The sequence below is a fragment of the Athene cunicularia genome (assembly GCF_003259725.1).
Source record: "Athene cunicularia isolate RWA chromosome 1 unlocalized genomic scaffold, athCun1 chr1_part2, whole genome shotgun sequence".
Classification (NCBI taxonomy): Eukaryota; Metazoa; Chordata; class Aves; order Strigiformes; family Strigidae; genus Athene; species Athene cunicularia.
In genome coordinates this window covers 61393459-61415213 of record NW_020799092.1, presented here as the reverse complement: position 1 = coordinate 61415213, position 21755 = coordinate 61393459, and the positions used below count along the sequence as shown (strand labels likewise).

Below are 21755 nucleotides of genomic sequence, written 5' to 3'. Positions count from 1 at the left end.
TGAAAGTTCTTCTAAAAATAAAGGAAAACTGACAGTAATGAAAAATAAAAATTTTTTTAAAAAATTAAAAAAAAAAAAAACAAAAAAAAACAGCTCTGTCGAGTTCCAGTGCTTTTAAAGGGGAAAATGGTCATGAAAAGACTATTAAAGCTATATGGCTATTGTGTAACTCAGTGTTTCTCCACTCATAATCACACCTTTGCTTTCTCTCCCCACTGTTAGAACTTATTGAAGAAGAAAAAAAAATAGCTGGCTGTTTCCACACCTCTTCTAACTCATGATCTTCACTTATGCTGAGGCATAAGATGACTTGAAAAACTGTGAAGTCCTATAGGTAAGGAGCCCATAGACACACTGAAGAGGAGTCCTTGTCATACAAGGAAGTTCTAGGTCTGTTTGCCTCCCACTCACCATGACATTGTGCTCCATGAAGGAGGGGACAAGATAGCATAGGACAGTGATGAAGGTGAGAAGCAACTAGGTAGGGCAAATGTATGCACTGGATGCAGAGCAGTGCATGCCTGGTTCCTCTCCACTCACATTCCCATTTCACCTGGAGGTTCTGAGTGAGGAGTAGATCTAAACCAAGAATGTGAATCACACCTGCACTGGCTGGCTTCACCTCCCCCTTCCCTGTCCTGCTTTACCATCTTTGTCCCCTCTAGTCCATCTCCCCTACCCCACCTTCCAGTCATCCCTGCCTCCACTTCTGCATGTCCACTTCACCCTTCACCCTTTGCGAAGCCTTCCTTCTGTAGACTTCACACACACTGTTTACTGCTGAGTGCTTCTCCCTACCTGTGCCCATAGATTGTTCAAGGTACATTCTTCCCATCTTTTATCTAGTCATCCTATCTCTGGGCCTCCTTTTACCTTCCATCCTTTCTTCTTCCAGATACATCCCATTAGAGAACCTCTCATGCAAAAGCTGTTGGCCAAGCAAAAACCCAGCTTCAGAATGCATACATGCTACAAGAGAAAAGCTTGGAAACCTCTGCAGCGGGTATTTAGCCAATGAGCATGTACTAGAAGTTGTAAAATACATGAGAATAGTGTAAGAGGTTTTTGTTCATACAGGACACAGTATGAAAAGGTCCAAAATCCTACAGTACTTGTATGGAGACAGCAATGTGGAACATGATCCCATCCCAAGCTGATTTTGAAAATTATACCTTTAGAAGTTACATAGGAACTTGCACAGCTTTAAAAGAGCATGGTTTAGATTTCATTAGTCAGGAGGCAGTCAGTGGCAGGAAATATATCTTACAAATTCAACCTGTTGAAAGATGCAGTCTAGAGAAATTATCTGTTTTTCAGTATTATTGTATCAGCTGTATACTAAAGAGACCTTTAGTCCTTGTAATGTAATGTAAGATGGAGAGCAGATGAGATCTGTATTGACAGAATCAGAATCAGAAATCAGAATTTCTAGAGTTCTTATGAATCTGGTAGAGGAACTGCCCCTTGCTCATTCACAGAATCACAGAATCACAGAATCGTCTGGGTTGGAAAAGACCTTGAAGATCATCCAGTCCAACCATTAACCTAACACTGACAGTTCCCAACTACACCAGATCCCTCAGCACTATGTAGACCCTACTCTTGAACACCTCCAACGATGGGGACTCCACCACCTCCCTGGGCAGCCCATTCCAACACCTAACAACCCGTTCTGTAAAGGAATACTTCCTGACATCTAGTCTAAACCTTCCCTGGTGCAACTTGAGGCCATTCCTTCTTGTCCTATCACTTCTTACTTGGCTAAAGAGGCTCATCCCCAGCTCTCTGCACCCTCCTTTCAGGGAGCTGTAGAGGGTGATGAGGTCTCCCCTCAGCCTCCTCTTCTCCAGACTAAACACCCCCAGTTCCCTCAGCCGCTCCCCGTACGACCTGTGCTCCAGACCCTGCACCAGCTCTGTTGCCCTTCTCTGGACACGCTCGAGTCATTCAATGTCCTTTTTGTAGTGAGGGGCCCAAAACTGAACACAGGAATAGAGGGGCGGCCTCACCAGTGCCGAGTCCAGGGGTCAGATCCCTTCCCTGTCCCTGCTGGCCACGCTATGGCTGACACAAGCCAGGATGCCATTGGCCTTCTTGGCCACCTGGGCACACTGCTGGCTCCTGGTCAGCCGGCTGTCAATCACACCCCCAGGTCCCTCTCTGACTGGCAGCTCTCCAGCCACTCCTCCCCAGTCCTGTAGTGCTGTTCGGGGTTGTTGTGGCCCAAGGGCAGCCCCCGGCATTTGGCCTTATGGAAACTCCCCCAGTTGGCCTCAGCCCATGGCTCCAGCCTGTCCAGGTCTCTCTGCAGAGCCTCCCTACCCTCGAGCAGATCAACACTCCCACCCAACTGGGTGTCAGCTCCAAACTGACTGAGGGTGCACTCGATCCCCTCGTCTAGATCATCAATAAAGATGTTAAACAGGAGTGGCCCCAAAACCGAGCCCTGGGGGACACCACTTGTGACCGGCCACGAACCAGATTTAACTCCGTTCACCACAAATCTTTGGGCCTGGTCGTCCAGACAGTTTTTTACCCATCAAAGTGTGTGCCCATCCAAGCCACGAGCAGCCTGTTTCGCCAGGACAATGCTGTGGAAATGATGTCAAAGGCCTTGCTAAAGTCAAGGTAAACAACATCCACAGCCTTTCCCTCATCCAATAAGCATTTAATTAAAGTTTTTTAAAAGTGGCACTTAGTACCTGATAAAAGTGCCTATTCCTGCAAAATGTGATCCAGTGATACTGACAATGGCTTGGAGCGGTAGAAAACCAGAAGAGGGATGGGGGTACTAGTTCCCACTGTTGCTAATGAACTTGTTCCAGTACTGCACTAAACACAGCAGCGTTACATGTTTGCACTAAAGGGCTTTCTGGATAAGAGAGAAAAATTGTTTTGTTAATCACAGAAAGATATTTTTATGCACAATAAAAAAATCTAGAGGGAATATGAGATATAAGAGAAAGTCACCATTTTTTAAGGCCAGCTGTTACACAATGTGAGTAAAGGGAATTCGTTCATTGCAACTTTTCACAGTAAATTGAAGAAAATAAATTTTCTTCTGTTTGGTCGGCACAGGTACACGATCAGCTTGCAGTGTTACATTACAGTTCAGTCAATCTGCTGCCTAAGGAACTAACAGGAGCAGCACTGCAGCCTCTATAGCTGGGTTGCTTCCCTTCTGCTGGCTCACACATGCGTGACTTTGTAGTTCAGGAAGTTAAATCAGCAGTAAACCCTACAAAAGTAGTCATTATTTCTTTTCCCATTTATTTCTCTGAAGTAGGTTATCAGAAGTCCAGAAAAGAGATGGGTCGGGGACACATACTGCGGAGCATTGGACTAGATCTGCTGTGGCTATTATTACAGCTTAGTGAATACACAGCTACTCATTAGGGTGTGGCAATTCAAGCATACCACACAGCTATAACTTGCTATCAAGGAAATGTATCCACTACTGCAAATAAAGACAGCCAAAATCCTGCTGCAGCATCAGTCTGGTTTCCCACACCAGACCCAGTGTGGGTGTGGCAAGTGCAAATAAATCCCTAAATAAGTGGAGGAGAATGACTTTAACTTATGTGGTAACTTTAAATGTTAGTTTCAGGTTTGTGTAATGCACTAGACACAACTGAAAGTCTTCTGAAGAGATTACTGCAAAGCATCTATCAGTATTTTTGCTATACCTCGATGATCTTCTGATATATGCTAATATCAGAAGAACTGGGACATTTGATGCTCTGTGATAATAGTAAGAATGTACAGATGACATGAAAACAAAATAACTGCCGGTTGTCTCAAAAATAGGGTGATTGGACTGAGCCCACAATAAGCAAGAAGGGAATTTCCTTCAACAAAAGAATGGAGGCTCCGCAGAATTAGCCAAGTCTATAGGCAATCACAAAGGGGATTTTTGCATTTGACTATTACAGCACATTTACTTGTGCATTGGTCAATACTGCAAAACTATTCCATAGTTTCAGTGAGAAAATAAAATATTTCAGTGGTCAGCAGAGTAAAATGAATACTTTTAGAGCTGGGATTCTCGTATGTTCTTTCAGGATTGAACTACCAGCCTTTAAAATGTCATGTAAAAAAGAACAAACAAACAAAACACTTTATTTTTGCAGCTGTAACATCACAAGAACAATATTATCTGGTAGCTTAGTAATGTAAAACTCTAATTTCTCTAGAAAAGGCAGCACCTGAGTGGAACACTGTCCAGTGTGTTACATGTATAGGATGATCCAAGTCACTACTTGAGAGGGTGGGAAGAGCTAGTCTCGGGTGGAGCAGGAATTTGTAATCAGAAAAGACAATATTTACCTGAAGTGTATTAGAATCAGGACTCATAGATCAGCTTGGGAGTCAATCAGAAAAGCTACCAGCAATTTTCTCACTACACAAACACAAAGAGGCAGACCTGAACCAAAGTATGGAGATACTATTATTTGCAAATATTGCCATAAACAGGAATGACTCAGTGGTAAACATTTAGGCTAAGTTGTCTAGGCTCCCTCTAAAACAAGTATCCAGGCAGAATGAAGTGTGCTTGGGAAGTACCTATCTGTCTGCAGTGGCCATCATGGGAGCCTAGACTACTACCTTTGAATGAACACTTTACTTTCAAACAGTTAATTTAAGTGACATGCCTGCTATGTTCACCATTCAAGCTTTACTGTAAAGCAGCACCAAAGTGATCAGGACCATGTCTGGTCACATCGTCTTTGCTATTTCCATCACTGCAGCCAACAAGAGAAGATATACTGCAAGAAATTTAGTGTCTGTGCAGCTGAAACAGGACTTTATCATTGAAAGCATAGAGCGTCAGCACAGCTATTGTTGCTTCAGGACCTCCTATGAACTTCTCATTGAAGACTGTGTTTTGTCTTAGCTACACTGAGGTTTTCAGATCCTGTCACACCTGTAAAATTTTAATTCATTGTCAGTCTAAGGACATATTCAAACAGCTGATCTTAAGATTTTGCTGCAATAAAAAGCACACTGTACAAATCAACCTTTCCAACAGAAAAGACTTTTCTACTGGAGGAAAGTCAAGAGAGTAGTGTTATAATGATCTCTCGGTTGAATGGCTGAATGCCATGTTTCTGGCTGCAGTCTGGAGGGTATTAAAGGAAAAGCAGATGTCCGAATAGATCAGTGCTTCTATTTCACAGCCAAAGCAAGTAACTAAATGCTTCAGCAAAGCTGTCTTGCTGTCTCTGCTTTTGGAGCTGTAGCACTCCTTGGAATAAGAATATATCTAACATATGTGTAGTCTATGCAATGAAGCCTTGCTATCAAAGGAGTCAAGAAGAATTTGTCCTCTTCAGGGCACCTCAAAACCCTCATGTTTCAAAACAACAGATACGTCTCTTACACCATATTTGTCTCCTATAAATTGGTCTTTTAATGTCTTGAAACAAAAAAACACATTCAGATGGAATTTTTTTTTTTATTGATCAACTTCCAGACCCTCATTCCCCACTCTCCATGAGCAATTCCACATGGTTTCAGGATTTGCTATTAATCATCTTTTAGTTGACTTTATTTCCTTGTTACACAACAGGAAGTAAGGATGTTTGACAGGAGTATTCAGTGAAATAAAGGCCAAATGTTTGATAATCAGTACAGTGTGTAATACCCTCAACAATGGAGTATAAATACTGATAGAGTAGAAAAAAACCTTAAAATCCTTCCACTAAACTATTTCCTTCTAGACTGGATTTCCACATAACAGTTTTAAATAGCTATCAAACCAAAGACATGTACCTTCTCAGAAAAATAAGAAAGTTATGTCCAAGTCAAATACAAATGCAAACACAGAAAGCAGTTGTTAGACATATTTAAAGAGTATGGTCCACCTTGGTGAGATCATCAGAATGGCAACAGAAAACAAAGGACATTACAAAGAACATTAATGTAACAAAGATAAGAAATCGTCATTCTTCATTTCTCAAAATGTTTTGCTTCTGGTTTAAAAATGAAGGTTACAAATAAGAAAATCTGAAATACTTGTTCTATAGGTACAGAAGGTACTATGAAGGTACTAATTTATAACATATTTTATATAAAATATTAATTTAGACAGAAAATGTGAACCTGATTAAATGATCTAAGACATTTTTTGTTTTGAAATATTGGGAAATGAGGCACAATAATACATCTTCTTTTGGATATGTTAGGTTTAGCTTGCTAAATTCTTCATTCATGTGAACAATCTCATTATTTAGCAGAAACTACTAACATGAGAGATGACCAGTTAGACAAGATTTGCAAGTTAAACCAAAATGCAGCTTGATGGTGAAAAGATACTAAGAACCTTGAAAATGTGTTCTTAAATTCAGTGCAAGGAATGCACACTCTTCATTCTAGAGGAAAAACAAAAGAGGAAAGAAGATTGGCTGCTTTGCTCTGAAGTGTGAGAGTTCATTGCATTCATATACAGTTGGAGTTAAATAACAAATGTAACCATCTGTCTACAGTTTGTGGACTTGACTGTCACAGTCCACACAGCATTCATATGAACAAGTGACAAAACCAAGATACTTTATTCTGTAATGGTATCTTCTGAGAAGGGAAAAGACTGCCTCAAAGCAAAATGGTAGCCCCTTTTCAACCACATGACTTGCATAACTTCTACAAAGCTGCGTGTTTTTCCCATCTTTGAACAAGGGCTTTTCAGAGCATCTCTATTCTCTCCGGAGTTCTAAGTTGCTCCTGCTATTCTCGAATGCCTCTGAAAGGGTATCCTTAAAGGAAGAGCATTTTTAAGAGCTCTGGCTCTACCAAATTATACATCCACGGGCTGCATTAATTACTGATTTGATTACAATTTAGGAATAGGTGTTTTGCAAATGGCTGTGAGAATGAAAAGAAGCACTGGAACAGCTGAGCAGTCACATCTAATGAGTGAGAGCACAGAGGGGACTGATCTGCCTGCAAATGTCAGGGAAAAAGCAGGAGGCAAGTGAAAATAATGTGAATGTCATGCTCAGCAAATCTGAGATTGTTCCAGGGCTCTTTAAGGTTGCCTTGCTACTTTACAAACTTCTTGCTTCCACTGGTTACTTGTCTCCCTTTGTCCTTTCTCCGTGGCAGCAAGGCAGCTACCTCTGATGCCAGACTGCACTGTGGTGCAATAGAGAGAGAAAGAGGAGGGAGAGCACACAAGCAAGAGATGTCTTCAGTGGGGACAAGAAAAGGGGAGAGATAGGAACCTGATATTCCTGCTGGCTAGTACAAAATTCGCTTAGACATTGCTTTTGTCCTTTAGAGAGGCAAATGATATGTTTTCAGGTTTAACACCACCATCAACTCTCAAAGATGTTTTAAACTACATTGGATAGATACCTGTGTGTCATGGCCTTTTCTGGATTTCTATCACTGTATGTCTGATCACAAAAACCTGCAGAAACAAGTTCAAATGTAGGTTGCCATTTTGTTTTCATTATGATTCACTCATTTGTTCTCACATTAACTGATTTGGATTATTGATTCATTCAGAATAGTTAGGTTTCTTTATAATAATGTCTCAAAATATTTAGCTACGTTAAACAAAATCCAGAAAACTGCCCAAAAGAAAAATAAAATTTAAAAAGAACACAAGATTTTGCCTCTAAGTCAATGCTATTAAATGCAAAAAAAAAAAAAAAAAAAAAGTTAGCAAATAAGGCTAAGCCATTCTAATTCCAAGCACAGCTACGGATAGAAAAAAGCAATGCATTGCAATATAAGGTATTCTGTATGCCAGAAAACTCCTCTTGTGGCTGGAAAGAGTGTAGTCTTCATGATGGTTAGCTACACTGGGGGTTTTTATAATAGATACTGTCATCACTTGCATCTTGGTTTTGAGTAACAAAATACATGTTAATAACACGGCTCTTTTGGACACACTGATGCTGCTCGGTATCTTTAACAGTGATACTTAACAATGTAAATATCTATTTTAGAAAGATGTATGCAATAAATATTTTCACTATGCCATTATAAGAATTATAAATCTCATTTTTGACATTTTGTGCAATCCAAATTGTCACAAATTATGGAAAAATCTTGGGTTGAATATTCCCTTCACCTTTATGTGGACTTTCTTAACATCTTAGGTTCAAACACAATAGCATCCCAGTGTAAGAATTATCACTCTTGGTGACATTGTCTTTAAGAAACTTCCATCATTTCCTGATTTTAAAAAGCTAGTGCTTGACAAAATATGTTTGCTGTAGAAAATAAGCATTTAAGAACACAAAAATCCTTAGTAGTAATGCTATTACTATTACATTAAAAATGTTACATGTGACAAGCAGTTGATGGCTCTTGACAAGTCAATAAGAACACAGGAATTACAGCAATGAGTTGGACCCACCTAGTTCAGTTTCCCATCTCTGACACTGACTTGTACCATCTGCCTCATAGTGAGGTCTTGGGAAGCCCCTCTTGGTCAGCTGACATAGATGGAATTACCCACCTGCTAATGTGGATCACATTATCCCAAAAATATAAAGTATGGCAGAATCCATGAAGCATGAGGTTAATATCCTCTATACAATAAACACAGTGATCATGCATTACAGTTCTTATATTCTTGATATGCACACAGTTTCTTATATTCTTTTCTGAATCTCCACAAATTCTTGATCAAAAAGTCCCACATTTAAATCAAATACTGTGCCCAAAAATTTCTTTAGTCAGTTTTTGGTGTTCCATTATTTCCATTTAACATGCTCTCCTACTATATATATAACGATTCTCTCCTACTATAAAGTAGAGGGGAATCCCCAGACTGCCAGCTCTGGAGCCTTTCATTATTTTACACACTTTCATCATAGCTTTCACATTTGTTAAAAGCAAAGTATGAAAGGAAAACGCATCCAGACTACATGAATCACAATGCTCTGATTTTTAATTGATTCACCTTGAGTGGGCTTGTTATGAGTTTTTAAGTGGAGAAGAAACCTGAACTAGAATTACGCAAGTGCTTGCACAGAGAACATTTAGACTACAGATTCAAGCCCCCTCCTTTAGTATGAGGCTTCCAAATCTGAAGCTATAGTTAACGGACAGACTTAACTGACCAGAGAAAATCTGTCATAGAAATCACTGTTTACAATGACCTGGGAGGGCAGGTACTTTCTTTGGGTGAGTTTGGAAAGGTGGTTTTGGCAATGCTTAGATTGATCTTTCTCTCAGCTTGACTCCTTTTAGACTTTTTAGTTCTAAACTAGTCAGTCTACTCCTGTGCTCTTCGCTGTAAACCCTACAGCCTTAGTTCACTCTGAACTCACTAACTTCTACAACGCCTTCCTTTCAAGGCTTGAAGATTTCATAATATTCTGACTCCATGAGTGTATCTAAGTGTGCCTCAACTCATAATAATATTCTCACCGTACTTCTGCAGTGGAAGGAAGCACTACTGTCCCATTTGTAGAGGTTGGGAATTAACAGTAGCACTGTGTGCCTACTTGCCAATGATTGTTTTTAACTAGTTACCTCATGTACCAACAGCAAGGTAAATACAGGTGTGGCATGCAAAACCCGGCACAGGGTGGAAAACTCACCCAGGAAGCAGAGAAAACAGACAGCCACACAAGTTGCCCTTGCAGTGGCTAATTAAAAGCCAGTCAAGGTATACAAGTCCATTGTCTATAAAGGAAGCTGAATATATCTAGCTCACATGCAGACCCACGTTCAGTCAGGTGAATCCCACCTGTTTCCCAATGAAGACACACTTCAGGTGAGGTGCTCTCTTCTATACAATCAAGACCTAATTCTTACTTTGTTATCATTCATACTTACCACAGTGAATATCACAGATCTGCAGTGGAACTGAATAATCTACATCAGTCCTCCAACCCTTTTAAAAGAAAAAATTGAGTCTTATTCCCCTTTCAGCAGAACTGTTACTAAACACTTGTGTTGACAAAATGAGCTTTCTTTATTATTTTACTCAAGTGACTGCACTTTTTATTCTGTTTTTAAATAAACGCATATGGAGACTGCTGGTCTATTTAGTGAGTTGCAATCACTTTTAGGTTTCTAAATGATAAAATGAGTCAGATTTTTTTTTGAGGAGGGCTGTAGAACTGTATTCTGACAGATGTCTTATTTACAGAATAAATTATTTATGCAAGAAAGCATCAGTTTTACCACTAAATCTGATTTTTCACTAGGGAAAGAACAACTCTTACTACCCAGAAGGCTCTTGCCAATCTCACTTCCATCTTGACCCTTTCTTCCTAGCAGCAGAAAGTGAAGCTTATAAGGGCCTTCCTGGGCAGCTACTGAAGTCTCACAGCTCTGGCTGTCAGTCTCTCTTGTCCTGGTGTCTGCTGAGATCGTTAACTCCAGAGAGGAATAAACCTATCAATCAGCTTCATGGCCATTTTCTATTAATTTTGTCTTTAAATAAAGTTCAGTTATGGAAATAGTGTGCAAAAAATGTCAGAAATAATTTGCTCAGCTCTGCTTTCGGAAGTGCTAAGTCTAGCATACAATGCACTTACTGTACTGTTAGCTATATGTCTAACCTTTTCCAGCTAATGTCAATTTTTGAAAAATTCATCTATGATTTACTTGGATCTTTTGATACCTTGGAACGTTTTATTACAAAGGAACATATAAAGTCAGGATTAACAATTTCCTGATGATATCCCTTTATCTGCCACTGACAAAGGAGCAGGATCATGGAGAGCAACTTCTCTGGTAATTAATGTCATCTCAATGAGAGATGGTGGCAGAATTATGCCATCTCTCATTAATGCTCTTTGCCAACTCCATTTGCACAGTAATCAGATTTGGCTGGGAGGAGAAAGCAGTGAGAGTGCCTGGTGGTTTTCTTTTTTTTTCCTAATGATTTGTTTATCTTGTACAGAGTACCTGGCAAAATCAAGACACATACCTGAATGCAAATTGTTGACCCACACATTTCCCGTGACATAGTGATTGATACAGAATCTCCCTAATGAAGAGAAAACAAATTGAAAACTATTATTTTCCATACCCTCGAACAATGAAAATGTGTTGTGTCTCTCCAGTTCTTTGGTTTGTTTGTCAATAATGCTACATATTCTATTGTGTCAGAAAATTAGTAAAGTACATATTCATTATGGAAGGTTATTTATTTTCAGAGATATCCCCAGATCTCGATGACCATAAGCAGCTGGTGTAGCTTTGCCAAGCACAATTTGGGCAGCACGGGAAGAGGGAAAATGTTTCTGCATTTGATGAAGCATCATAAGGCAGGACACCCTCTCCACCATGGCTGCTCACACCACGTTAGCCAATGAGCATCTTCACTTCCTTTCCCTGGTGTACATGAGTTCAAGGAATGATCCTTTCTTTATAGTTCTGGATTCCCCATCACATTGTATGCTGAGAACAAGTTCAGCCTTAGGGTAAAATTGTCCTAAATGACTGTTCTGACATTTAACGTTTGATTGTTTATGTTTGTCCTCAAAATATTGTTAGTTACTCCACTAATAGCTATGAATCCTACACTGCTCTCTTTAGTGTGGCAAACTCCTAAAATAATTTCAGGCAAATTAGGTGAATATGTTCCTTTTTGAGCACAGCTGAACAGGGATTACTAGGTAAATAAAGAACACTGGTTTCAAGAAACATAGAGCTACGTCTTGATGAAAATTTCGTGTATATTGCTCATGGTGTTGAGACAGGAACTGTATGTGGGGCTTTGTGGGCTCCATTTTTATGTGGGCTCCCATTCTGTCACGGTACCAGAGGACATAACAGCTTTGTACCAGAAGGAAGAAAAAAGCATTTTTAAATGCATCAGTGCCCTTCATGAAACACACATTTCAATACCTAGCTGTGATTTATTGGTGCTTCACCATTACCCTTCTCACTCAGTAATTCACACAGGGAACCTTTAAAACCAGAAAGCCATAACTCCACAGATTTCATGTGAAATAGGCCAGTTGAAGCGAAGTGCCACTGTAAATGTTCACTGAATATAGTGTTTGACAACTCTTCTACCATGCAAATCTCCATCTTTGCCAATAATACAGCATTTCCCCAGACATCTTTCCCCATTAAGACAATCTCTTGATAGAGCCACCAATGCCCTCTGTGGTCTGTGTTGATCAGGACAGCTGTTTTTTCCCAGCCTTTCCCCATGATTATTCAGCTCTGGGATCTCCTGCAGAAGCAGTTATCATGTTCCACTTAGCATGTGCTTAGCTTCAGCAGCACAGCTGAGTTGGGAAACTGCTTTTAACAGCTTCTCTGTTACATTCAGCAGCAGAGATGTAATAAAGACTTGAAATGATTAATTAGAAAATCAATTCAGCTTTCAGTGTCCACCCCTCTGAGTTTAAGAAGTTATTCATAACTGCCTCCTTGTCAGCTACCCCCTGGTATATGCACCCTTCCCACTGAAAGCATCAGAGGTACTTGAAAAAGTCACAGATGCAGCATTCATGTGAATACAGTGGCAAAGGAAGTACAGCTGGAATATATCTTAGAAAGAGGACAGGGGTAGGAGCTACAGCATGCTTGTGTCTTCTGAAGCACATCCCCCTACAGCAGCATGAAGTCAGTGGGCACAGTCAGGAATAACAGTAGAAATCACAACATATGTATTTCTCAACTTTCTCAAAATCCATCATATGACATCTGATATACCTCATCAGTGGAGCAGGCAGCAGGAGCACACATTTAAGGGTGGACATAAGACTGGTGAGGAGCTGGCTGCTGAACCAGCAGGATGCCTTTCAGCAGGGTGGTCCTAGGAGCTCCTAGAACCTATCCTGCTAATATTCTCCTATTTGAAAAATAATACTATGGCCACTCCTCTTCTCTTTGACCCTGCTTTCCAGATGTACCTCTCAGTAGATCACAGGTCAGGCCAACAAGGCAACTCTGGTTGGGAAGGTTGAAGGGCAAGGGCAAGCCACAGTGCTGCACTGAAAGTGTGTGAGATACAGGCTTAGTTGCAAGTGAGGGATGAAACTCCCATTTCCTGACCAGCTTCTGCCTGAAACAGAAATCTCACCCTCCCATAATCTTTTTCCCCTCTATCCCCCACTTTGGTGGAAGAAGCAGTTGTGTAGTCACAGTCAGACAGCCCAAAAAACTAATTTGGCTGAAGACTTACCCTTTTTTCTGTGTTGACTTTGTTTTGGCAGCTGTGAGATTTAGCATGGCTCATCATCATGGATTTATGCCTCAAGTCTTACATTTCATGATGTGAAATTTGCCAGGTCAGTTGTATCAGTGACCCATATATGAAATACTAATACTAACATTTGTCATGTACATAATAGAAATACTACACCACAGAGATGATGTTTAAAGCACGTCAAGGTCTCACTCAACAGCCACTTCCTGTGATGTGATTCTTTGACTTCAGGATCCTTATTTATTTCTTGCTTCAGTGTTGGATCAGAATTAGAACTACATGCTTTAAAAATGTTCCAGTATGTGTTCCAATATGTATGTGCATGGGTTTATTAATGCTTTCAAGCTGCAGTGATAAATGGAATAATAAATGAATGCAGTCAGATAGATTTAAAAGTCTTACAATGTTTAAGAAATAACATATACAAACCACAGAGACTGAATGGTGCATCCCAACAGATTCACATGAGGCCAGCTGCGTCCTGTTACACACAAGCACTGAGAACTGTGCCTTGGTTTGGGATGTGAAGAAAACTTGTATTTGTTCTGCAACTGCAGCAGTTCTCATTTTCCAAGCTGATATTAGGGGAAAAGACTTACTTTTAGATGCACAAGGACCATATATTACATTCTAAATTGTAATATTTAAAATAAATGCCTTTTTAATTAGTTAAGTGCAGTCAAATAATATGCGAGTAATTATTTTGATCCCCACTAGTTACTTTTTATACTGATAAACACTTGATCTGCTGGGGATACATAGAAGTAGCAAGCTGACAAATCTCTTTGCCATAATTTGGAAGCTACACTGATGTGAACATATCTCACTTGCTTACTGAAGAAGGTTCATATATAGTGATTGATTTAAATATTTTTCACAATTTAGTAATATGTAATTAAAAAAATATATTTACCTGGAAATTCCCCATGAGCAAATGGACATTTAACCCAAGAGCCTTGCTTGGTTGTAAACTGAAAGCAGAGAAATCTGTTAGGAAAACTGATTTTTCAATTTCAATCTGTGGCTACAGATTCAACTAGAGATGATCAGTGGATTTCAGAAAGTTGCAGAAGATGAATTCACATCTTTCCTGGTCTATTGTATCTTTCAACCCTTGATTTACATTAGGTCCCCCAATTCTCCAGGTATTTATGCACCTGCTTATTTTACTAAAACCTGTAGTTCCACTGACTTAAAAGTAATGTAAAAGAAAACAATAATATGCCTATATTAAGCTTATGTGTCATTCTTTTCTCTTCTAGAATAATAAAAGGTACTCCTGTAAATGTAGTGTATTGATCATTTTTATTACCAAATATTTATTATGGAAAACTTTATATGTAAGTTTGGTGCATGCTTCAGAGTTTGAGTTCACCTAAAACACTTTTCTTCTGCTTTGCTTAAGCAGAGAAACAGAGGGCACAATCTGACATGCTGCTGCACTTCAGAAGAACCTGCTTTTAATCTATTCTTTCGTATTTCCTTAATTCTTGCTTCCAATTAATCAGAGCTATGAAACAAATTATCGATCCTAAAGAACATTAGAACCTCATTCTTTTAGAGCTGACAGAAAGAGGACAGTTAGCAGGTGTTTTGCAAAGAAATCCCTTTACCTTCATGCAAAGTCTTGGGTGAGTGTCCACACGAGAATATTTAATCTGCTTGAAAAGAAAGCACTCAGCATTAGCTAGTTTCATTAACTAGCTTCGCAAAGTCAGTTACCTATAGTTATCACTGTTTGATTACTGCGAAAAGAACCCGTTTGTTTACTTCATAAACATCCCGGGAAGTTAATCACATAAAATATTAAGAATAGAAACAACCGCTACTTTGGACTACTGAATAATTTGCTTCATTTTATCTGTAACATGTAGCATGTTTATAGTCAGTCTGACCAACTAGAGTTACTGAATTGATTCTGTGGTGACTCGTGCAAAATTCTGATTACACAGACATCTAAGTCCGTCCCTTATTTACCATTCATCAGCGACTCAGCAGAACTTTCAAACGTACACCCAAAAGTGTTGTTCCACCTTCAGTTCAGAAATGTTTCAATTTTCCATATCCCTGTTCCAGAAAAAACTTAAATGTAGACTGAATTTAAAACATCTGCTGAAGTAACCTACAAAATATTGCTTTCTCGATTTAGCTGCTGTTCACCTGCCAAGGGCTTCACCATAAAAAGCCTTGTCTCATATAAACAATTAGTACCTATGTAGGTGATCTTATTTAAACAAACACCATTGCTCAATTGACTGAGCACAATGGACCCTACACACAACATATGGCATCATGACCATTCCTGTAACTTTTTTTAAGACTAACATAATGGATATCCTTGTGTATGTCTACAATATGGTCACAAAAGATAGTTCTGTAAGAAACCGTTCAGATATGGAGACAGCATTGCCATCAACAGAGAAAGCCTCACCCAAATTTGATAGAAGGGTTATGTAGCTTCTGGGCCTAAGTCAGTATATATCCATGGTATTAGAGTGTGCAGCATGTGTGGATTCACTGGGGGAGCTGGCACTATACGAGGCAGCAGTCTCCAGCACACTGTAGAGGTGTTCTTCAGGGTTACAGTACAAAAAATAGATCAAATTCATTCCTTTCATTTCATTTAGGATTAATTAGAAAAAGGGGGAAATTCATCATGTCCGTGAAAATTATAAACACAGGAAAACATTCATCATCTGTAATAACCTAATCTTGGATTGCATTCTGGGTAATAGATATGACCAGCCAAACCTCATTTTAGGCTTCTTTCTTTTTCTGTTGTTCTTTTGTTGTTTGGGGTGGTTTGTGGGGTTTTATTGGGGGGTGGGGTGTGTTTGTGGGTTTCTTTTTTCTTTTTTTAAATTTCTTTTTCTTTCCTGCAAGCAATGAGTTGTGCTTGTTGTCAGCCAATGATGAATCCCACAGGGACCACTCACATGTATAAAATTAAATATATTTGGGTTTGCAAGATCAAAGCTTTGTCGAAACCCTTAAAGTGATGAATCTGAACAATCACTGAATGCTTGGACAAGAGTTCCTAATCAAAAAAAAATTCAACAGCCTTGAGTCACCACCCCACTCCGAACCATGTCATCAGACTAATACTCAAAGTTTCAAAAATTAAGAATTTTTATTTTATTTTATTTGGCTTTTCAGTTGTTATCTCAAGTTTACTGGCTTCTCTCCACAATCAGGAAAGCCTGAAACCTACTTTTCAGATGAAAGCTGGTATTCTAACCAACCTCATAAATCCAGTGCATTCAGCATCATGAGACTTCAAATTGAAGTATTAAGTAGTTCAAGACACATGCAATGTAAACCCATTTCAACTTCAGAGCATAAGTGCTAGAAGAAGTAAGGAACCCAATATCTCAACACGCACAATTTCAAGACACTGGACCAGGTTGAGGAAGGCACTTCAGAGAGACCTTAACAGAGTACAAAGCAATTGTGCCCTGCAAAGTACCATTATGTCTCCAGTAAGTTTTAAAGAGATTTTGCTTCATCTCACTTACATTTTAGGTGTCTAAATGTTAAATATCCAAATCTGATGTAATCACAATAGACTCTTGTGATAGTCATTGAAAAGAAAGAGGTACCTTCAGAGAGAAATCCCTCCAACCTTTCTTATATGCCTGTCTTCAGATGAGAAGAGCTGTCCTCTCAACATGTCTGTTTCACTTTAAAGGGAATCTGACATCAATAGCATAGACTTGAACACTTATCTTTTAGACAGCAAAGTCAGGGCAGATGAATCATACCTTTACTATAAATGAAAAACAGACCCTATTTACCCCAAAGAATTTAGCAAACATTACCAGCTTCACAGTCATCTCCACTTTTTATTTCTTAATAGTGAGTCAATGAGCTCTGAATAAATCATGTGGTTAGTGTACAAGAACAGACTGTGATTATGAATAATTTTAAGTATCAGAGAAGAAGAAAGGAATTTGCAACTGTTCTAATTCCAAAGTCTAGCTCTTCACATTATGTTTTTGGTCATGGCCTTCTCACGGTTTGAATAAATCTGCATAGCTCTTACTTTCTCAGGAGAATTTTTGGAAGAGTTTTGTATATCTTCACAGTGGTCGTTAGACTTCATTAACCTGCATAGGTTAACCATGACAAACACAGGACAGGCTGGCTCCCAAGCTAAGGTTTGTGTCGCTGGGCTATAAACAATATTATCCCATAGCTCCTTCGTATCTGTGCACAAAGAGTGGAAATGTTATTCAAGATGTCTAAAAATTAATCAGAGTTGTTCACAAATCTTGTACTGATACATGTGCTTCAAACCAAAAGCATTGCTTTTCCATTTCCTTGTCATTTTCACCAGTCAGAAATGCAGTTTTTCGCACTGCAACAGTGTAAAACTTGAATTCATCACACCAAAATAGTGGCATTTACCAGAAGTACTCAACCTGAGAGCTTAGTCTTACCAGTCTCCCATTACAGTGAAAGATAGGGATCACCAGGGAATGATGCCTAGGCTCTTAAGTAGGCTGCACAAGCTCCTGGAAATGAATTCTGTGCCCATCAATCACAGGGGGGGGTGTAACACACATAAATTCCTAACCAAGGAGTTAACTGTGATAAACTGGAATGAATCCATACATTACTGACTAGAGTTCATGGTATTGGAGACTCAAATTCTCTGTGTCTGGTGTAGGAGTTACATGCAACATGTGTATGTAAGGATAAATTCAAACCTTTAGCTGAATACCAAGGACTCCAATAATAAAGCTGTGCAAATAATTCACAAAAAATAATTTTTCTACAGCATTCATAGAAATCTTCTTTCTATGTATACTTAGACACACCGTAAATTCAGAGCTAGTCAGCATATATTTGGGGATATCTAACAGGCACAATTTTAAAATAAAAGCTCTTATTTATTTGATTGTTCAAGTTAATCACTCCATACTGACTTTTCTTTCGATTTAACTGCATGTAGATGGAAGAATTTCAAATTGATATTTCAGTTTTTTCTTCAAGAAATAATCTGCAAAGTTTTACATTTGTCTAACAGTCAGAAGTAGGAGAAAAATGTATTTATGCAACTATGTGTGAAGCAAAAATTTAAGAATGTGGCCAGTTGCATGTTCAAGAGGAGTGAACAAACAATACTCTTGACTAGAAAATGTAGCAAAGTGAAGCACAGTCTACATCAAAGAGTGGAAACACTAGATGTCCAAATTCAACTCACATCAAGCATAACAACAATTCCGGTTGGTATCGCTTCTTTCAGAAATGTCCTGAAATAAATCCTTTTGATATTTTCTAACAGAAACTTTCCAGACCCTTTAATTCTACCAAGCTTCTTGCTGTCTTAACTTTGTGTCCCAATGCATATACATCAAAATACCAAAACTTTCTCTGAAGTGAAAATTTTTATTCTGTTTTTAAAAAACTGCTGAAAATTTTGGTTCTTTTTGAAAAATGCTGGTTTTAATAAATTCTATAAAGCTAATGTTTAGAGACTATTCAGCCTGACTGCAAAGTCCTGGGTCTCAACAGTTCTGATGGTTTTCACAGCTACATTTTGAATGTTACAGGAGTCTGTAATAAATATGTAGATATAGTGTAGGTGTAATTCCAATTAAGAGAACGGCACCACAATTAAGATTTCTCGGGTTTGTTTCCAGTCCTGCTCATTGACTTATTACCTGGGTTTCCTTCTGTCTTACACTTTTGTGACATCTACTTATTTACATCATAATAGATGCTCATTAATCTACATTGTTTAGTAACCAGTAGACTCTTTTATTCTTTTTTTTTTCTCCTCTTAATTAACAGTTATTATATAGAGGAGCTTCTTTCTTATATAAAACTGTTAATTCCTCCTACCACAGAATTAACTCTATAATCCCAGTTTTATTACATCAGTGATAAATGAGACAAAAAGAGAACCAATCTAGTTTAGATATTCCAGCAAATCGAGCTGTCAGGAAAGATTTAAAAAGAATACAATGTGACTCAAAGGCTGGAACTCCTTATATACCTAAATAGCTGGGTACTAGTGTCTGAAAAATTGCTTGAGATATCTGCAAGGAGGATAGTTGACTAAACAACTGTAAAACAGTATTTCCCATATTCATTTCCGTATCAAAGCTATAAGTTGTGGTTTTAGTGGTAATTGCCTATTGGAACTTCCTAAATGGACAGAAATAAGCTTCAAGAGCTTCAGCGTGCCAACGCACATATTGCCCTTCCTCTGACTACATAGAGCTTCATAACCTATGCTTCAGCTACCCCCATGGTACAGTGGCATCAGAGAGGGGAATGACTGCCATAGGAGGGGAAGGAAAAGAAGCAGAATGGAAGGAATCACAGGATTCATGAGTCTGATTTCCTGCACTTGCAAAGCATACCGTTCCAAGCACAGGAAATAGGCAGAGATCTGAGAAAATTTGGAGGAAAACAACCTGTGCTCTATGAGACCCAGCCTCAGGCTGAACAGCTACTAAAACTAGAGGTTAGGACTTCATACTGCAGATGACTTTAAAGCCGGATCTGACTACATGATGTAAACATAGCTACAGACAGAGCTTGAACATTCCTGTAAGTGCTCTCTATTGCATAAATAGAGGGGGGGCCCTATCCCTTTTTATTTTATTTAGTCAAACTGCAGTCCATTGATACAAAGGAATGGTAGTGTCACAAACATTATATTCTACCACAATAAAATAAATCAGAAATGAAGGCTGGGCTAACTAAAGAGGAAATTGTTTCCATTTTAACACAAATGTATTGGTCCTACGTGAATGTGAAAGAATTGCAGAAAATGTCTGTGCAGTTTAATGGAGTTTGGATGCACTGTTATGTGAGGATGGTTTTATTCTCTCTCTTTAAAAAAAAAAAAAAAAATCCTTAAAGGGCTTCTTAGCATAGTCTGGGGAAAAATTATTGTACTTATTTGGACTTAACACAACAAAACACTTTTTCAGGCTAGACTTCTATCTTCCCAGTAAAACTTTCACTAAAGACATATAATTCAACAACTTCTTTTTCAGCTGTCATCTCAGATCAAACTCTGACTTTTCTGGAACACTTTGTGTAAATAATTTTCCCATTAAGTATGAGAACTCCCACATGCAGTTAACTCTTCTTTTTCAACTCCCTATTCCCTTCTTCAAATCTCTCCTTGAAGCCCTCTTCTCATATAAGCATTTCAAAGCTTACCTCAGTGGCTTTTCTTCCTTCTGGCCCGTTTGCGTGTGACTTAAGAAAATGTGGGAAATTACTAGAAAGTTACTTAGTGTTTATATTGGCATAAACTTGGTGAACAATTTGGTCTGAAAGTAAGTTATTTCCTCTACCCACAGTAAAACAAACCAATGTGACGACTTCCTTGAAGTTTTGCAATGTATGGTTTTCACCATAGATTAATTTCAAATTGTGACATACTACTGGAGCTGCTGAAAATCACTCACACAAAGAGTAATCACACAATACTTGCCATTTTCAAAGGGGCAGAGTTGTATCCTCCTTGCATCTGGAATTGCCAGCCAACCCTACAATCCAAAAGGTGACCATTAGCTAGAGATCAGTTTTTAATATTTCAGACAGAATGTGACAGAAGAACTGTCTACCAAAGATAGTGATGCTATGTTTATTAGAAGGCTTTGGAAGTAGTTTATTTAAAAGATGTTTTACACTAGATATCTTCTATTCTTCATCATTAGGGGGATTGGAGCTGATGAACTAAGGTGATCCCTTCTAGCACTATATCCCTACTATTTCTGAGTCATATATTTAGCCCAATTTAATTTAGAAAGTCTTCCAGTTTGATTTTCATTAGGTTTCTTACAGTGTCATTACTTTCTAGGGGTATTAAAGAACCATAATATTCAAGAACATTCAAAACCCATAGTAATTAGATCTCCTGGTCTTTGTTATGGTAAAGCATGTATCCTTAAAATCTGAGGACTAACGCTTAACCCAATCTGCAAGTATATGTGCATGGATGTTACCATACCCTAGTTATTTAGATTCATGTGCAGATATTTCTATTACTCCCAGACCCCATCTGGTTCTCAGCAATCGTATTGTGGAATTCTCTGTGTATATGCTGAGAGGTATAATATCTTCCCAGTGATACCTTCCCTCATACCTTTCAGAGTGCAATAAAAAAAAAAATTCCTAGGCTTGAAAGAGACCATGTGGTTCAACTCACAAATTAAGAAATGTGATTTTAGGTACCTACAACATACACATTTGAGTGTGATGAAAGTGCCCAAGTTACTATTAGAGTAGCCATATGAAGATCTAGCCAGTGCAGCCAGTGGAGTCTACAGTGCTATCCAGCACATCCCAAAATAGCTATCAACATTTGGTCCATTGAGTAACTAACTGCATTAACTAGATCTCCATTGTCTATAAGAGTTTGAACACATAATTCAAATATAGATATCTACATCTGGACATGTACATTTGGGTATCTTAATCCACAAGGTAAATCCTACCCCAAAATTCACTGAGAAACTAGGTCACATAGAATCTTTATATCTTACCAAGATAATTCTAAATTGGTTTGGTGAGTTTCTATTCCATTTTATGAAAGACATTCCAAAATCTCACTTCTCAGATTATCAGGAAAAAAATCTGTATCTCAAATATA

The 21755-nt window shown here is 38.6% G+C and overlaps 1 protein-coding gene across 1 annotated transcript in view; it reads right to left on the bottom strand.

Annotated features, from left to right (window-relative positions):
* Positions 1-5488: 5488 nt before the first annotated feature.
* The window catches only part of IL17REL (interleukin 17 receptor E like), a 55590-nt gene continuing 39323 nt past the window's right edge, over positions 5489-21755 (bottom strand). The window contains exons 10-18 of the mRNA XM_026841063.1: positions 20595-20649; positions 17178-17341; positions 14749-14796; positions 14049-14106; positions 13565-13710; positions 10898-10957; positions 9796-9853; positions 7354-7408; positions 5489-6371 (exon numbers count right to left, since the gene is read on the bottom strand). Coding sequence (XP_026696864.1) covers positions 6344-6371; positions 7354-7408; positions 9796-9853; positions 10898-10957; positions 13565-13710; positions 14049-14106; positions 14749-14796; positions 17178-17341; positions 20595-20649 — 672 coding nt within the window. The 3' untranslated portion in view covers positions 5489-6343. The remainder of the gene's footprint in view (positions 6372-7353; positions 7409-9795; positions 9854-10897; positions 10958-13564; positions 13711-14048; positions 14107-14748; positions 14797-17177; positions 17342-20594; positions 20650-21755) is intronic.